Consider the following 19,129-nt stretch of genomic DNA (forward strand, 5'->3'; position numbering starts at 1 on the left):
ACTTTTGAAATGCTGAGCTCCCAAAGATTGATATCAAGATCATCTGCTTTGACTGCCCTATTTGCTTGTGTTCTTAAGTAAGTTGTTTTACTTCCATTTATGAAAAGGTTTCACCCCTCAAAATATTTGTATACCCTATCCATCTCTGGACATGTCCTGGTTTCAAGGTCTTTTGCAAATGTACTCGTGATTATTAGAAATGTGTTGTGAACATGCATGATCACCGTTTCATTTACAGCTTCTGCTATGACATTTAATGATAGAGTAAAAAAAACGTAATAGTCCTAATACCAATCCTTGCACTACAACACATTTTATGTTTTTTAATGTTGAGAACACATTTCCTAATCTGTTGCCCTTTCTATGCTTTATCTCTATGCTTGTTGCCTATTTTTGATAAATGTTTTGGTAACATTATTTGCTCTGCCTCTTATGACGTACTGGTTTAGTTTTTATAACAGGACTCTGTGACACTTGATCAGAAGCTTTTGATAGGTTGGGGAATAAACTACAAACTTATTCCTGTTTTTCCAATGCCCTGACTAAGCCTACATAATCTGTGAAATCTGCTGCTGCTGTCTTTGTAGATTGATCTTTTCTGAAACCGCATCTGTGTGCTATTTATTATGTTACATTTTGCTGTGAAATTTACTGACCCATCCTTTATGGCTGTTTTTATAATTGTAGACAGTAGAGATGTGACTGTAATAGGTCTTTAGTTGCCGAGATTCCCTTTGTCTCCCCTTTTGTGAATGGGGAATTGTTCCTTTCTGTAATATTTGATTTATAAGGAATGTGAGAGTCTTACTTGTGTATTTAGCAATATGCTTAATTATTTTTGGAGACATGTCATCCAATCCTTCTGAATTTTTCTTTTTAAAGATCTAATTATATTTATGACTTCTGATTCTTTTGTAGGTGATAGAAATATACAATCTGTTACCATCTTGGAGGTTTTTATGTTATTTATTATTTAGATGTTTCGGTTTCTGTTCAACCCATCCACTACATCTATGTAGTACTGATTGAAAATATCAGATACCTCATATGGATTATTAGTCATGTTACTTCCTTTGCAAGTGTGATGTTTACATGAGCTGCTGCTTCTGTCTCTCTTCTGCTTGTGTTTATGTGTTCCAAGACAGTTTTGGAGACATTTGAGGAAGTTTCAATTTTGTGTTTATAGTAACTTGCTTTTGTCTCATTAAACACCCTGCCGTAGATTTTCTTCATGTCTCTGTAGACCTTACCCTTGCTAAACATTTCTCCTCCTGATAATTTTTATACACTTCTTTTAATTCTTCTCTACTCTGAATAGTTTTTGCTGTGATCCAGTTTTTACTGAGCTTTTTGTGTATTTTCCTAGATACTTTACATTACTATCAACTTATGTAGCTATACCCCCACTTTTGTGTTCACTTCTACAGTAATGTGCCATTTTTTTTACATCCTTTTAGGTTATACACAATTATTTCATTTTGCTTTAGCCCATGCTCTGTCATACTAAAAACATTTGGCATCCCAGTTACTAATAATTTTTTCTGATTTATTGGAAGCATATTGCACATTCTGGTGAAGTAATTTAATTTTAGAATGATTATCTGCTATTTTTCAGTCAGCTATATTGAATGCCTCTTTACCTGAGGTTTGCTTCCGTAGTATTTTGTAACACAGAGATGGCACCTTTACACCAGCATCTACTTTATTAATTTTGCTACTTAAATTATTATTTTCACACATACCATTTATCTTGTGTGCTTCCACTTCTGTCCATCTCCAACACAGTAACTACTCTTTGCTTCACTCTGCTTAAGTTTTCTACATCTTTCATTTCCTTACCCGTCTATTTTATTTTTCACCACCCTCTCCTATCTCTGTTACGTACAATGCACTTAGCTTTTCACTTTTATTAACTCATGCATGATTTTTAAGCAGTAATCTCTGTCTGTAATTTACCCTGACATTTAAGCTCTCAGGTTTTCCAATCTTGTCCGATGCTGTCCCCAACAATCAGTCTTTCCTTCTCATCCCATGCGGCAAGTCTCCTCTGACCCGTGGTTCTGGTTGACTTTCCTGAAACCTTTCTCTTTTCCTAGATCTCTCCAGCCCTTTTCCTTCAGCCCTCTTCCTTCCCCTTGTACCCCTCTGCCTTAGAAGGAGCCACTGGCTCCAAAAGCTTGCTAATTATAACCGTCTTTTACATGTGTGTTCTGCTGCTGCTTGATGAGCATATGTTTTATCTATACAATTTAATTATTTTGTCAATAATTGATTGTTTTCATTGTTATATATTCTGGTTTGCACAACATATTGGGAACAGTTAGTATGCATTTTTTTCCTTTCTCTGTATTGACTCATCTAGGAAGGAGTCTTAAGTGAAATCCTAATTGACTGATAGTATAGCCTCGTTTACATAGTTTGGCTTGTAAGTCATCCACTGTTTTGCAGCACCTGATAATTCCAATGCAATATTGATCATCAATGTGTCACCAAAAATTGCATTCTCCTTTATTTCTTAAGGTAAACTGGATTGATTTTCTTCTACTGTAGGCTGACCAACAGTTGTATCAAATGTTAAGAGCAGCTTTTAAGCTGGAATTACTTTCACAAATTTCTAGAATAGTTTGTGTTTTAGACTCATTACTTTTTTTGTCATTCTCTTCAGTGTGCTTCTCTTCAGTGTGCTTTTTCTCTGTTGAATGTCTTTCCTTAACGCTGTTTTTATTGTTATCTGTCATCCTGCTAGCATTGCATGCTAACAGCAAGCTGGCGAGCTCAAATTCCAGTACTACAGTTTTATTCCAAGAAGTGTTCTGATTAAGTGCTGATTAGGATACTGTTTGAAGTAACTGCCTCCCACTTGATTTCATATTAATACCCTTAGTGTCTTATGGTATGTCCTGTTTGATTTCTTCCTGCAATTAAAAATAAACATATAAAATGTGGAATGTAGGCATGTTACACAATGTGTACACTAAACTACCCTGAAGAATACGGTTACATGAAAGAGAAAACTGCATTGAAATTGAACCTGAATCTTTCAAGATTACCTCGAACAGGCAGACAGAAAGATGCGGTTGATGACTTTATTTTATAATAAGTACTGAATAACAAACAAACTTAACTGACTGGGTAGTTCCATTCTTTAATTAGTTGTGGAACATTAGCTATATTTTTAATGGAGGGATAATGAAATATTAAAATAATGTAAAACTCAAACTTGCTTTTATGGCCATGAGCTCTAGTTGCTTTGTTTGTCCTGATAATGAAGGGATTTTTGGAAAAAATCTATCGCTGTCACTTTCTTTTTCATCAGTTTTACTTGCAATTCTTTGATTTTTGAATCCATTTTACTTCAACCTTACACTACTTTTCAGTCATCAACATAAGGTATTAACTTGGTCTTGTATGTTTTGTTAATTTTTAGCAGCATAAGCTGCACTGTATACTCCATATAGTTTGCAGTAAAGAATACCTAAATCAATTTTTTTACTAATTTTAAACATGTTAGATAAATTGAAAATCAGAAAATAGTAGAACTAAGAAAAACACTTCCATCACTCAGAAAAAGTCAAGTGTTGACTGAATGATATAAACAATGAAACATAAATGAAATCAGGGCGGCAGGAATTTTTGTCAAGGGCCATTTGGTTTATGTCAAAGATGGCTGATGCATGACACCATAAGTACAGTGAGTGGGAATTTGTACAGCCACCATATGTCAAAAAGTGATACAAACAAATTTAAACCTTATTTGATAATATTGATAGAGTTGGTAATATTTTAAAGTTTTTCATTAGAGTTGAAGTTTAGAGTTGTAATACCTTAGATGTATATGTGTAACTGAAGTTTAGAGTTGTAATACCTTAGATGTATACACGTAACATCTTAAAGCTTGTGACTTGTACCGCTCCTTGTCACATGATGACATACTTTGTTGACCCCCTTACTCCCCTTTAATGTGTGATGTAATTTATGGATGGTCCATAAGGGGCATGTACAGTGTCAGATTTTGAATGATCACTGTGAAGAACATGAAGATGCTGCATACACGTGTGCGACAGCTTATCAGCACCTGACACATTTTAAAAGCAGCTTCATTGTGGGTCCACATCGGGGTGGCTTGTTGAATTGTGAAATAACCAGATTTGTGGGGTATTCAGATGTGAGAGTGGCCTAATGCTGGACTGCATAAGAACATGAGGGCAGGCATACTCATCGTCAAGATTCTAGTCAACCATGTCTGATGACCAGAAGGAATGTTTGTCATATTTTGCAGCAAGCACATCGTTACCTCATGACATCAGCAGCCACCACCCAAGAATAAATAATGGACTCCCTGCATCAGTCTGTGTCATCCCACACCATGGTCAGAGACTAGCTGCAGCTGGAATAGGGAATTACCGCCCCATGAATAGGCAGCCATTAATGCCACAACACAGAATATTGTGTTTGAGGTGGTTGTGTGACTGGGAAGCATGGACTGCTAATGAATGGCATTGCAACGTATTTAGTGATGAATCATAGTTCTGCACTAACCCGCAAGTATGGCAGCTAGTTGGGGAAAGGTCCAATTCTTCCAATGTTCTGGAGAGGCACTATGGTGTTACTTGAGGCATCATGGTGTGAGGAACAATTGGCCATAAATTCAGGTGACAGATGGTAGCCATTGAGAAAACTCTGACAGCACAATGATAAGTCATAGACATTCTGTGTCCTCATGTGTTCAGTCACATATTATTCTATCATGATGCCACTTTTCAGCAGGACAGTTCTCATCCACACAATGCACGTGTCTGTGAAGAGTTCGCATGGTGTTGACGTACTCCCATGGCCAGCTAAATCCCCAGATAGGACATGTGAGGGACCAGCTCATATGTCAGCCCCATTACAGTGCCAGTACCCAGGATATCAAGGACCAGCTACAACAGTTATCGGTCCAGCTTGCCTCTCAGGAGGATACAATTACTTTATGACGGCCTTCCCAACAGATTCAGTGAATGCATCCATGCCAGAGGGGGTGCAACATCATGCTGCTAAGTTTGCTCACACTGCCAAGTTCCCTGTAAATTTGGCACTCAGTATTGTAATCATTGAAATCAAAATGATAAAATGGCACTGTTGGCCAGGAGGCCCTGTCCAGGGAAGTTCGGCCGCTGGGTGCAAGTCTTATTTTGGATGACACTACATTGGCTGACTTACATGTCGGTAATGTTGAGATGATGATGACAACACAGCATCCAGTCCACAGGCAGAGAAAATCTCCAACCCAGCGAGGAATTGAACCCGGGTCCGTTCCATGGTAGGCAAGCACATTACCACTCAGCTAAGCAGGCAGACTGTAATCACTGAAATAACATCACATAGCTTCTAAACTCATGAAGTTTCTATTTGTCTTGCCTCCCCTTCTGATGCTTCACTTTTTGTCAGACAACATATAAGTTCCAAAAGCTAGGTAGTATGTGACTTTGATATGTATCTGTTGGCAGTACTACATATTTCACCCCTTGAAGGTAGGTATTGGCCATCATTACGTCTCACAGTTTATTAAAATAACATCTTACATTGCCCTGAAGTCACCACTAGGAGTGAACACATTGTAAATAAAGAGGTAACAAAATTACTTCAGATTTTGGTACAAAGTGACTCAATGTGGGACAAACATATTGGTTATATCAATTTCAACTTAAAAGGAGCAGTCACTAATGAAACACTTCTTGTACATATTATAATGTGCATCTAAAATATGGGCTCATGTTCTTGGAAAATGCCCCAGCAGCTTTAGGGACCTTCAGAATCCAAAAGAGAGCCATTACAGTTATTACAAGAGGCAGTGCTAGAAAGTTATGTGAACTATTGTTTAAAATATCAAAAGTATAACCAGTACCATGTATGAATGTGATGGACACACTGATGTTTATTTAAAAACTGTAGCTGCCATTAACAGCAGTATAAGAAAAAAATTCTGCTAGAAACCATCAAAATACCAGATTAAAAGGAAACTTACATATAATCATAGCTAGTACAACCTGCTATTAGGCTGGTACCAGGTATACGAGAATAAAACTGTTGAACAAGTTGCCAAATGACTGAAATGGCATGTTAAATAGAACTGCATTTGAAAGATCTGTTAGAGATTGTCTACTGTACCCCTGCCTCTATTCAGTAATTGACTACTTGAACTTTACTGTACATAATTTGTAATGTGTACATACAAAAGTGATTAATTTTCTTTGTAAAACCCTAGATTTGAGACAAACCCAAGGTAATCTAGTACACTACACTACATATGATCAACAAGCAAAGTAAATAAATATGTACTTGTTTCTGAACAATGGAACAATGATCCCATCTGTTACGTACAGTGTCAAAACTATAGAAGTACAGAAAATGTAGCAGTACAAGAGATTTGTTGCCTTTACTCCTTAAAATATTTATATTCCATCAAGGAATCACCATTACCACATTTACAATAAATTTATTAATTACAACCCCTATTTCTATGCCTGAATTCATTATCTACACATCAAAATTGATAATGGCATTAACAAAATTTCAAAATAAACATTTTTGAAATTACAGTCTATTGGAATGAAATGAAGATCAACAACATCAATACAAAAATGTGGTGAATAATAATTTTTACATTTCAGGAGATCTTGCTGCTGCACTTCGTGAGAAAACTGATTTAAGATTTGGTGTTTATCATTCACTCTATGAATGGTTCAACCCAATCTACATATCGGACAAGGCAAATAATTACACTACTCAGGAATTTGTCAATACAAAGACAATGCCAGAACTCTATGAACTGGTAAGAAACAGCGATGCATATTATTTGACAAAATTTAATAATGTGACCCATACAAATATAAGGTACAAGTAACAAAAACAGGAAAGTAATCAGCAAACAGGTAGTTACATGTTGCAGTCATCTCTAAATAATAGAGGAGCACCTTGTAAAGTTGTAAAGAAAAAAGTGTACAGAATTTTAGAGTGTCTAGAGGTGATAACAAGGAACACTTTTCATGTAACAAAAACATCACAGGTGTACCGTAGACACAAATAGAGCTGGTTCTCATTTGGATGAAGCTGCAGCCATTATTCATGAAACACCATGTGTGATAGACAGTCATTACCATGCAGTTGCCAGTTGTATATTAATAATGTAGAATGTGAAAACTCTTAAAGCTTTTTAAATTAAAAAAGCATTATTAACATTCTACATCTTTATAACTCATGTCTACATATTTATTTCTCAACAGTCACACAGGTGACAAGCACATTTCTCCAAACAAGATACCATTTTGTTGATATAGTCACTGTTGAATGTTTGACTTTATTGATGGAGCCACAGCCTCACCTCTGTTTTCACCACTTCATCACTATCAACGTGAAGTGCTCAAAGGCATTCAAGTTTAGGAAACAGATGAAAATCAAATAGGACCAAATCAAGACAGCATGGAGGATGACTGATGACAGTGAACCCAAGGTGTTGGAATGTTGCAGATGTTGCAGTGCTTATGTGTGCTCTGGCATTGTTATACTGAAGGAGAAGGCACTCCATGTGGGTATGAACTCTTCAGATTCAAAACTCGATTACAGCATGCTGTTTTTCTTGCATCTACATAGTTATATTACAAACCACCATGTTAAACACTACAATTCAAAGTCCTCTAACTACAGAGGGCTTCAAACATATAGACATGTAGAATAAAGATGTAGACTATAAACAACACTGGTTTTATTTAAAAAGCTTTAAGAGTCTTCACACAAAAAATTTGGAGACATTACTTTTCAGCATGCCCTCATAGATGAGTTTTGGCTAATGCTTATGATACTGATGAGATCGGTAAAGACTGCACTTTCTGAATAGTGTCCTTTGCAGTTACAACGCTGATGCTGTCCGCCCCTGGTAGCTGAGTGGTCAGCGCGACAGACTGTCAATCCAAAGGGTCCGGGTTCGATTTCCGGCTGGGTCGGAGATTTTCTCCGCTCAGGGACTGGGTGTTGTGTTGTCCTAATCATCATAATTTCATCCCCATTGACGCGCAAGTCGCCAAAGTGGTGTCAAATCAAAAGACTTGCACCAGGCGAACGGTCTACCTGACGGGAGGCCCTCGTCACACACAACACTGATGCTGAAAAAATTCCTAAAACTTGCAAGGGCTTCTAAAATTTTATGTTTTAGTGATTAAAAAGCACTGCAGAAATAAAGGAAAATGAGAAGTTTAGTTTTGTAGAATTGCTAGCATACATCTGTTTACATTAGATCTAATTAAGGATCGAATAGTGATAAAAATCAGAGTTACGAAGGCAACAAAGCCAAGTACTGTAATACTGTACTATTTTCTAAAGCACTATTCAGATAGAACAGTTAGGAGCTTTTCATCAATTAGAGGACAAAATTTTAAATTGTATTACTGTATTTTTACCAAAATGTTTGTCCAACTTATACTTATGCTGCAAATGCAACTTAACTAGATCTCAGTCTCTGCTTTAGCAGCAGTTAAACATCATCTTTACTAAATAATATTTACTAACCTAACATTTATACATCACATACACATATTTCTTCCATAAGTTAGATATCAGCATTATAAGTCAGCCATTTTTGGTTAAATAAAGCTGCAATGTAATTGCAGTTTCTGTTGAAGAGCTATTGCCTATCACTAAATACTGTAGGAGTAATATGAGGATAGCAGAAGTGGCTACACACAAAAAGCAGAATAAACTGTCAGGCCATAAGTCCATAGACCCCAGTGAGTAATTCATTGAATCGCTCTTTATATACTGTACCAGAATAAGTGAACTCGAAATGCACATGGTAGCAATTCTGACTGTTTATAGCTCCATAGTAGTAAATGTTTTAAACTTTATTAGGCAGTAAAAGGAAAAATGAAAAAATGGATTATTTTCATTTGAGTTAGAAAAAACATATAGCACTGTTCAACATACAGCACTGTTCCAAGGTAACTACTCTGGAGAATGTTACACTTGTCAAACATACAGGACTCCTTAGTTAAGATAATAAAATATATATCTAAAGTTAAGACATGCCAAATTAAAATCGACAGTATGCTTTTGTAGAAATTTACAACAAATAATAATCAATTAAAGGTTACACCATGTCACCAACACTATTTAAAGTTCACATAGGTACTAATCATATGGCATACTCCAAAATATAAATAATTTTTGCTACTTAGGATCTATTTCAGAAAAAAGGAAAGATCAGATACTGAAATTAATAAAAGAATTAGCAACAGTTTGAAGGTCACTAGGACATTCAACTCTGTTTTATGAATCATAAATTTGACAAATAGAGCTAAAAGGATGATATTCAAGTCTGCATCAGAGAGAATAGTCTTATATGCAGCAGGGGCCTGAGCAACTAATCAGAAAACTATTACTGAGCTGAAAGTATTACATATGGGCATTTGTAGAAGTTCAGAATGAATATAAAAAAAAGTAAGGAACAATAAACTGTTAAAGAGAATGGAAGTGAAAGAAGAAATATGTAGTGTGTTGGATGGAAAGAAAGTCAAGTGGTGTGGACATATAAGAAGAATGGAGGAAAAGGAAACCAAAACTAATATTGGGGCGGGAAACTGAGGAAAGAAGGCGATGAGGATGACCCATGACTACTACAGTTGATAATGAGTAGACTTGATTTAGAGAAAGAGGATATAGAGGGTGTGCTCATATGTTTTTTCCTTAAAAATAAAACTAGTAGAAATAGCTGGCAAGTGATTGTATACTACTAGTCAAAAGTTTTGTATCCCTGTGATAAAAGCTATGTACTTTATTTCAGTGTACTCATACACTGTTCAACCTAAATATATCAATAAAATAAATATTTTCTCTCTTTGTAATAAAGCACAATACAATATGGTTTAGATTTTGGCCTCTTCAAAGTAAGGCATTCGAACTCATGGCATTCTGGAGATAAGATTTTGTAGTGTTGTAGCAGATATTGCAGTCCATCACATCAGTAAATTATTCCATAGATCTTTAAGATTAGATGATCTGAGTTTTCTGTTTCCCCATCAAGTTAACCCCATTAAAGTTCAGTGGGATTTAAGTTGGGTGACTGACTTGACCAAATCATATTCCGTTTCCCACATTTGTCTGTTCTGTTGACATATCCTCTGCACAAGTTACAAGCAAGTTTGGAATCTTTATCCTGCTGCAGAACAAACCCATAACCAATAAGTATCTTGCCAGTTTGAACTGCATTGTTGCTCAGTATCCTTCCTTCCTCCTTTAATTCTCACTGGATCACCAACTTTATCATCCACAAAATGTCCCTACACCATGACTGAGTCTCCACCATGCTTCACTGCTCACTCATCATACATTCTCCATGAAGTCAACAAAAACAAACATTTCATAATTACTTAAAAGTACTTCAAACTTAGGTTCATCCATGACTAAGCCTTGGGTTATTGCTGCATGCTCCAGTTTTTATGCTACTGTCCCCACTGTGATCTTTTCGTCTTATTTTGTTTGTATAGTAACCCTTTCAACCTTGTTCATGCAGATGACATTGCACTATTGAGACAAAGATTGGAACTGCTCACATACTGTTTATTTCCTCACAAATTTGATGTGTGGTACAAGTCCTTTGATGTTTACTCTGTACACATATGAATTGATCTGTCCTGTATGATGTTACTCAGGATCTTCCAGATTGTGAATCCCTTGAATTGGTACCAGTTTGCTTGAACAACTGCGATGTATATGCCATTGTAGATTAAGCTATGCCAAATTTTGTTGCTACTGTCCCCCTGCAAGGTCCTCAATCCTTAAGGCAAACCACCTGGTGGGCATTTTCTTGTCACACTGGCAGCGGTGCCAGTGGAGAGTATATTTCCCTTCCTCTGCGAGGCCTTTGTTCACATAGAATTGTTGTGCAGGAAGCACGTGTTTCTTAGGCTATGGGGTACAGTGTACTGAGTGCAAGTGTTTTCAACTGAAATGGCAAAATAGAAGTATTCTATTCACCAAAGTGTATTCATGTATGATACAGACACTGAGGTGACAAAAGTCAGGGATGCCTCCTAATATTGCGACAGACCTTCTTTTGCTGAGTGTTATGCAGCAACTTGGCATTGTATGGACTCATCAAGTCATTGGAAATTCCCTGCAGAAATATTGAGCCATACTGCCTCTATAGCTGTACATAAATGTGAAAGTGTTGCTGGAGCAAGATTTTGTGTACAAGATGACGTGTCAGTTATGTTACATAAATACACTCCTGGAAAATGAAAAACAAACACATTGATGCAAGTGAAGAAGATTCACCATACTTACACTGGACACTACGAGAGGGTGGAGCATGCGATGATCAAATGCGCAGCACTGCGGACACACAAGGAACTTTGTTATTGGATGTGGAACATTGCTAGCTGCAAGCAGTTGGTCACCACCAGTTTGCCATGGCATACGGAGCTCCATCTGTGTCTGCAACATTGTTAGCATACCACAACAGTGTGTACATGAGCCATTTGTGCAACTGACGGAGTTTGAGTGAGGGAGTATAGTGGGCTTGTGAGAGGCCAGGTGGATGTACCACAGAATCGCGCAACACATGGGGCATTAGCTCTCAACAATGCATCGATGTTCTCATCAGCAGTCAGCAGAAGGTGCACATGCCTGTTGACCTGGATCCAGACATTTGCAACAGACAGATGCACGCAAAGACCGCCACATCCTATGAAGTGCCATACTGGACTGCACCATCACTTCCTAACAACCTAGGGACACCATTTCTCCAAGGGTATAAGTGAGAACCATCACAACCATGAAGCAGGGCTGCAGTCCCATGTACCATTAAGGCATCTTCTGCCACAACATTATTCAGACTGCCTCCAGTGATATTGTGGTAGGCGTTTATGGAAGGACTAATGAAGATGTGTCATCTTCAGCGATGAGAGTCACTTCTGCCTTGGTGCTAATGATGGTTGTATGTGTGTCTGGCATCTGCAAGTGAACACCAAAATCAGGAGTGAATACGACAGAGGCACAAAGGGCCCACACCTGCCATCATGGTGTGGGGAGCAATATCCTACACTTGGCGTACTCCTCTGGTGATTGTCAAGGGAACATTGAACAATGCATGGTACATTCAAACCATCATCCAACCCATCATGTTACTGTCCACAGACTGGCAAGGTGATGTGCTGTTCCAACAATACAATGTACATCCACATGTATTCCATGCCACCCAATGTGCCCTTGAAGATGTATGCCAACCACCCTGGCCAGGATGATCTCTGGATCTGGCCCCCATTGAGCATGTTTGGGACCAGATGAAGCATCATCTTGCATGGTCTGCTTGTCTGGCACAAACTCTGGCCCATCTGAGGCACCAGATTGAAATTGCATGGCAGGCCATTTCGTAAGACATTGCTGCAAAAGGAGTGTATATACGGTACTAGCGATGACATTGTGCACTGTCTGTTGACTGTAATCACGTCCATAAGGCCCTGTCTATATGATCGTGTGTTGTATAGGTCCTCAAGAACATGTCAATAAAATTTCCCCCTGCTGGGATGACAAATTCATGGTGTTCGTTTTTCATTTGCCAGGGGTGTCTTTGATGGGATTCATTTCGAGCAGTCTGGGTGGCCAAATCATTCACTTGAATCATCCAGAATGTTTTTTAAACCAATCATGAATAATTGTAGCTGGGTGAAATAGTACATTGTCATCCATAAAAATTCCATTGTCATTTGGGTACATGAAGTTCATGAATGGCTGCAAAAGGTCTCCAGCAAGCCAAAAATAACCGTTTCCAGTCAAAGATTGGTTGCGTTGGGCCAGAGTCAATGTAAATACAGTCCACACCATTATGGAGCCACCACCAGAACCTTGTTGAGAACGTGGGTCTATGGCTTTGTGGGGTCTGCGCCACACTCTAACTCTACCATCAGCTCTTATTAACTGAAATCAGCACTCATCTGATCAGGCCATGGTTTTCCCATCATCTAGGATCCAATCAATATGGTCAAAAGCCCAGGAGAGGCACTGCAGGTGATGATGTGCTGTTATCAGAGACACTCACGTCATTCGTCTGCTGCCATAGCCCATTAACACCAGGCAAATGCAGTCCCCAACAATCAGTTTTTCCTTCTCAGCCTGTCTGGTAAGTCTCCCCTGACCCAGAGTCCTGGGTGACTTTCCTGAACTCTAACCCTTTTCCTAAACCTTTTCAGTTCTTTACCTTTGCCCCTCTTCGTTCCTCTTCAGCCCTTCTGCCAGAAAAAGGAGCCACAGGCTTTGAAAGCTTGCATAGGTAAAATTTTTTTTTAAATATGTGTATTCTCCTGTCACTGCTTGGTGAGTAGACCTTTTATCCATCCAATTACATTATATTGTCAAAAATTGATTTTGTTGTTATAAACTTATATTATGCAATTCCAAATGAATCAAACTGACTTAAAGATACTAGATACATATAACCTCCAGACAGTTCGTTGGTGTACTTTGAATAATTTCACTGTGTATCCCCTCTGTATCATCCTATGGCATAACATAGCTAAAACCTGAAAAGTATGTATTCTAAAAAAGTGTGCAAAAAGTATTGCGTAAAGCTGGTAACTGAACATCTTGCAGAAACCTCTTTATGGTTCTAGTGATTCTTACAGTAACTTCCCAATACATATACTCCCTAATGATATTTGTGGTTAGTAGCAAGAGTGATTACAATCACTCTGAAATTTGCAATCATATATACTAGACATAAAAATAATTTTTGTGCATACTATGCATTTTTTCTGCAGTTCAGAATGGAATTAGGATGAACTCTGCCATTTGCAGCTGTAATATTTGAAGTAAAAATAATTTTCATGTAGGCTATGCTTCCTTTTTGAAGGTTTGTATTGGAATTTTATACTTTGGTGCAAAAATCTGTAATACGAGGGGTATTTGAAAAGTCCAAAGTCCGAGAGATGGCAACATCGGTGCATATCGAGGTCATGTTTAGTTAGTAGCATCTTTGGAAAAAAACGCACACCAAGTTTCAGCCATATTGGTCTATTTCTTTGTTTTTGGCATTCGTGTGAATCAAGGAAGTCGGGTGATTGTCAAAAAATGGAGGAAAAAGAATTTCGTGTGGTGATTAAACATTACTTTATGAAAGGCAAAACGCCTCAGGAGACTTCAGATAAACATTATGGTGACTCTGCACCTTTGATTAGAACAGTTTATAAGTGGTTTCAAAATTTTCGGAGTGACCATATGGGCACAAGTGACGCTGAACGTTCTGGACGCCATGTGGAGGTTACGACTCCAGAAATCATTGATAAAATCCATGGTCTGGTGATGGATGAGAGAAGAGTTAAGGTGCGTGAGATTACTAGTGCTGTGGGCATCTTGAATGAATGGGTATATAATATTTTGCATAAATATTTGGACATGAGAAAGCTATCCACAAGATGGGTTCTGTGATTGTACACGCTTGACCAAAAACGGAATCATGTGAAGTGGTGCTAGGATGGTCTGCAGCTGTTCAGGAAGAATCCGCAGGACTTTATATGTCCTTTCATCACTGTGGATGAAACATGGATACATTACTATACTCCTGAGACCAAGCAACAATCTAAACAATGGGCTACCAAGGGAGAATCTGCAGCAAAAATGGCGAAGACCATTTCTTCGGCCGGAAAGTTTATGGTGACTGTCTTTTGGGATTTGCAAGGATAATCCTCATCAACTATCTGAAAAAAAGGGTAAAACTATTATAGGTGCATATTATTCATTGTTATTAGACCATCCGAAAACTGAGCTGCAAGAAAAATGCTGGCGACTGGACTGCAAAAAAGTCCTTTTCCATCACGACAATGCATCAGCACACACCTCAGCAGTTGTGCCCACAAAATTAATGGAAATAGGATTCCAACTCTTTTTGCATCCCTCCTATTCCCCAGACTTGGCTCCCTTGGACTACTATTTGCTCCCCAATTTGAAGAAATGGCTGGCGGGACAAAGATTTTATTCAAACGAGGAGGTGATTGCAGCAACTAATAGCTATTTTGCAGACTTGGACAATTCCCATTATTCGGAAGGGATCAAAAAATTGGAACAGCATTGGATGAAGTGTATAAGTCTGAAAGGAGACATTCTTGAAAAATAAAAAACGTTTATCCCAAACAAATAAGTAGTTTTTATTTTTGCACGGACTTTTCAAACGTCCCTCGTAGATTGGCAGTAAACATCAAGCAAGAAACTGAAAATCTGCAAATATTCAAAAACAATGTAAAATAATATCTCATTAATAGACTCAGCATAGTTTTTTGGGTCCAGCCCAGGACATACTCATATTATGATATTTTTGGGTCCCATCCAAGGAGCAATAGATTGGGGGTTGTGGTATATTCATAGACTTGTCATTTAAAGCCTGTTCTTGAAACTTCATTAATAGACTTCCTTGGGATAGTTTACATCTATCTTCAAGAGTCTTGCAGTTTAGTTCTGTCAGTACATCTGTAACAGTCTGCCATTTGATTAAACAAACCTGTGACCATTTTATGTTGCCTTACATTCAAACCCCTGTTAGTCCTATCTGGTACGGGTCCCACACACTTGAGCAATATTCTAGAACCAGTTGCACAAGTGGTTTGTAAGCGATCTTCTTTGTAGACTAGCTGCACCCCTCCCAGTTTTCTACCAATAAATTTTCTACCAATAAAGTGAAGTCTACCACCTCCTTCACCCATGACTGAACCTATATGATCATTTCATTTCACATCTCTACAAAGTGTTACACTTAGGTATTTGTATGAGTTGGCCAATTCCAACAGTGACTCATTGATATTATAGTCATAGGATACTATGTTTTTTCATTTTGTGAAGTGCAAAATTTTACATTTCAGAACATTTAGAGCAAGTTGCCAATCTCTGCACCACGTTGAAATCTTATCAAAATCTGATTGAATATTTATGCAGCTTCTTTCAGATGGTACTTCATTATAGGTAACTACATCATCTGCAATAAGCCTGATTTTACTATTAATATTGCCTACAAGGTCATTAACATACAGCAAGGATCCCACCCAAAACACTTCCCTGGAGCACTTCTACATCTGATGATGACTCTCCATACAAAAGAACATGCTGTGTCCTCCCTACTAAAAAGGTCCTCTATCCAGCCACAAATTTCACTTGATACCACATATGACACCCCCCCCCCCTACCTGCCCCCCCCCTCTGATCTTGCCGTTGGTGGGGAGGCTTGCGTGCCTCAGCGATACAGATAGCCAACCTGTAGGTGCAACCACAATGGAGGGGTATCTGTTGAGAGGCCAGTCAAATGTGTGGTTCCTGAAGAGGGGCAGCAGGGCATGCAGCTTTACTGTATGGTTAAATGATGATGGCGTCCTCTTGGGTAAAATATTCCAGAGGTAAAATATTCCCCCATTCAGATCTCCGGGCAAGGAATACACAGGTGGACGTTGTTATCAGGAGAAATAAAACTGGTGTTCTACGGATTCAGTGTGGAATATCAGATCCTTTAATTGGGCAGGTAGGTTAGAAAATTTAAAAAGGGAAATGGATAGGTTAAAGTTAGATATAGTGGGAATTAGTGAAGTTCAGTGACAGGAGGAACAATACTTCTGGTCAGGTGAATACAGGATTATAAATACAAAATCAAATAGTGGTAATGCAGGAGTAGGTTTAATAATGAATAGGAAAGTAGGAATGCGGGTAAGCTACTACAAACAGCATAGTGAACGCATTATTGTGGCCAAGATAGATGCGAAGCCCATGCCTACCACAGTAGTACAAGTTTATATGCCAACTAGCTCCGCAGGTGATGAAGAGATTGATGAAATTATTCAGATAGTGAAGGGAGACAAAAATTTAATAGTCATGGGTGACTGGAACTCAATAGTAGGAAAAGGAAGAGAAGGAGATGTAGTAGGTGAATATGGAATGGGATTAAGGAATGAAAGAGGAAGCCGCCTGGTAGAATTTTGCACAGAGCATAACTTAATCATAGCTAACACTTGGTTCAAGAATCATAAAAGAAGGTCATATACATGGAAGAAGCCTGGAGATAATGAAAGTTCTCAGATAGATTATATAATGGTAAGACAGTGATTTAGGAACCAGGTTTTAAATTCTAAGACATTTCCAAGGGCAGATGTGGACTCTGACCACAATCTATTGGTTATGAACTGTAGATTAAAACTGAAGAAACTGCAAAAAGGTGGGAATTTAAGGAGATGGGACCTGGATAAACTGATAGAACCAGAGGTTGTACAGAGTTTCAGGGAGAGCATAAGGGAACAATTGACAGGAATGGGGGAAAGAAATACAGTAGAAGAAGAATGGGTAGCTTTGAGAGATGCAGAGGATCAAGTAGGTAAAAAGACGAGGGCTAATAGAAATCCTTGGGTAACAGAAGAGATACTGAATTTAATTGATGAAAGGAGAAAATATAAAAATGCAGTAAATGAAGCAGGCAAAAAGGAATGCAAATGTCTCAAAAATGAGATCGACAGGAAGTGCAAAATGGCTAAGCAGGGATGGCTAGAGGACAAATGTAAGGATGTAGAGGCACATATCACTAGGGGTAAGATAGATACTGCCTACAGGAAAATTAAAGACACCTTTGGAGAAAAGAGAACCACTTGCATGAATATCAAGAGCTCAGATGGAAACCCAGTTCTAAGCAAAGAAGGGAAAGCAGAATGGTGGGAGTATATAGATGGTCTATACAAGGGCGATGTTCTTGAGGACAGTATTATAGAAATGGAAGAGAATGTAGATGAAGATGAAATAGGAGATATGATACTGCGTGAAGAGTTTGACAGAGCATTGAAAGACCTAAGTTGAAACAAGGGCCCGGGAGTAGATAACATTCCATTAGAACTACTGACAGGCAAAATACCCGCAGACTTCAGGAAGAACATAATAATTCCAATCACAAAGAAATCAGGTGTTAACAGATGTGAAAATTACTGAACTATCAGTTTAATAAGCCACGATTGCAAAATACTAATACGAATTCCTTACAAACGAATGGGAAAACTGGTAGAATCCGACCTTGTGGAAGATCAGTTTGGACTCCATAGAAATGCTGGAACACGTGAGGCAATACTGACCCTACGACGTAGCTTAGAAAATAGATTAAGGAAAGGCAAACCTACATTTCTAGCATTTGTAGACTTGTAGAAAGCTTTTAGCAATGTTGACTGGAATACTCTCTTTCAAATTCTGAAGGTGGCAGGAGTAAAATACAGGGAGCGAAAGGCTATTTACAATTTGTACAGAAACCAGATGGCAGTTATAAGAGTCGAGGGACATGAAAGGCAAGCAGTGGTTGGAAATGGAGTGAGACAGGGTTGTGGCCTATCCCCGATGTTATTCAGTCTGTATATTGAGCAAGCAGTAAAGGAAACAAAAGAAAAATTTGGACTAGGAATTAAAATCCATGGAGAAGAAATAAAAACTTGCATGAATATCAAGAGCACAAATAGAATCCCAGTTCTAAGCTGTCAGAGACAGCAAAGGACCTGGAAGAGCAGCTGAACGGAATGGACAGGGTCTTGAAATGAGGATATAAGACGAACATCGGCAAAAGCAAAACGAGGATAATGGAATGTAGTCGAATTAAATCGGGTGATGCTCTGGGAATTAGATTAGGAAATGAGATGCTTAAAGTAGTAAATGAGCTTTGCTATTTGGGGAGAACATAATTGATGATGGTCGAAGTAGAGAGGAAATAAAATGTAGACTGGCAATGGCAAGGAAAACGTTTCTGAAGAAGAGAAATTTGTTAACATCGAGTATAGATTTAACTGTCAGGAAGTCGTTTCTGAAAGTATTTGTATGGAGTGTAGCCATGTATGGAACTGAAACATGTATGATAAGTAGTTTAGACAAGAATAGAATAGAAGCTTTCGAAATGTGGTGCTACAGAAGAATGCTGAAGATTAGATGGGTAGATCACATAACTGATGAGGAGGTTTTGAATAGAATTGAAGAGAAGAGAAATTTGTGGCACAACTTGACTAGAAGAAGGAACTGGTTGGTAGGGCATATTCTGCAGCATCAAGGGATCACCAATTAAGTATTGGAGGGCAGTGTGAAGAGTAAAAATCGTAGAGGGAGACCAAGT

At 38.2% G+C, this 19,129-nt stretch overlaps 1 protein-coding gene across 1 annotated transcript in view; it reads left to right on the forward strand.

Annotated features, from left to right (window-relative positions):
- Positions 1-19,129, forward strand: part of LOC124613045 (alpha-L-fucosidase) — a 116,829-nt gene that overhangs the window by 57,591 nt on the left and 40,109 nt on the right. The window contains exon 4 of the mRNA XM_047141618.1: positions 6,654-6,814. Coding sequence (XP_046997574.1) covers positions 6,654-6,814 — 161 coding nt within the window. The remainder of the gene's footprint in view (positions 1-6,653; positions 6,815-19,129) is intronic.

The sequence above is a fragment of the Schistocerca americana genome, chromosome 4, assembly GCF_021461395.2.
Source record: "Schistocerca americana isolate TAMUIC-IGC-003095 chromosome 4, iqSchAmer2.1, whole genome shotgun sequence".
Taxonomy (NCBI): domain Eukaryota; kingdom Metazoa; phylum Arthropoda; class Insecta; order Orthoptera; family Acrididae; genus Schistocerca; species Schistocerca americana.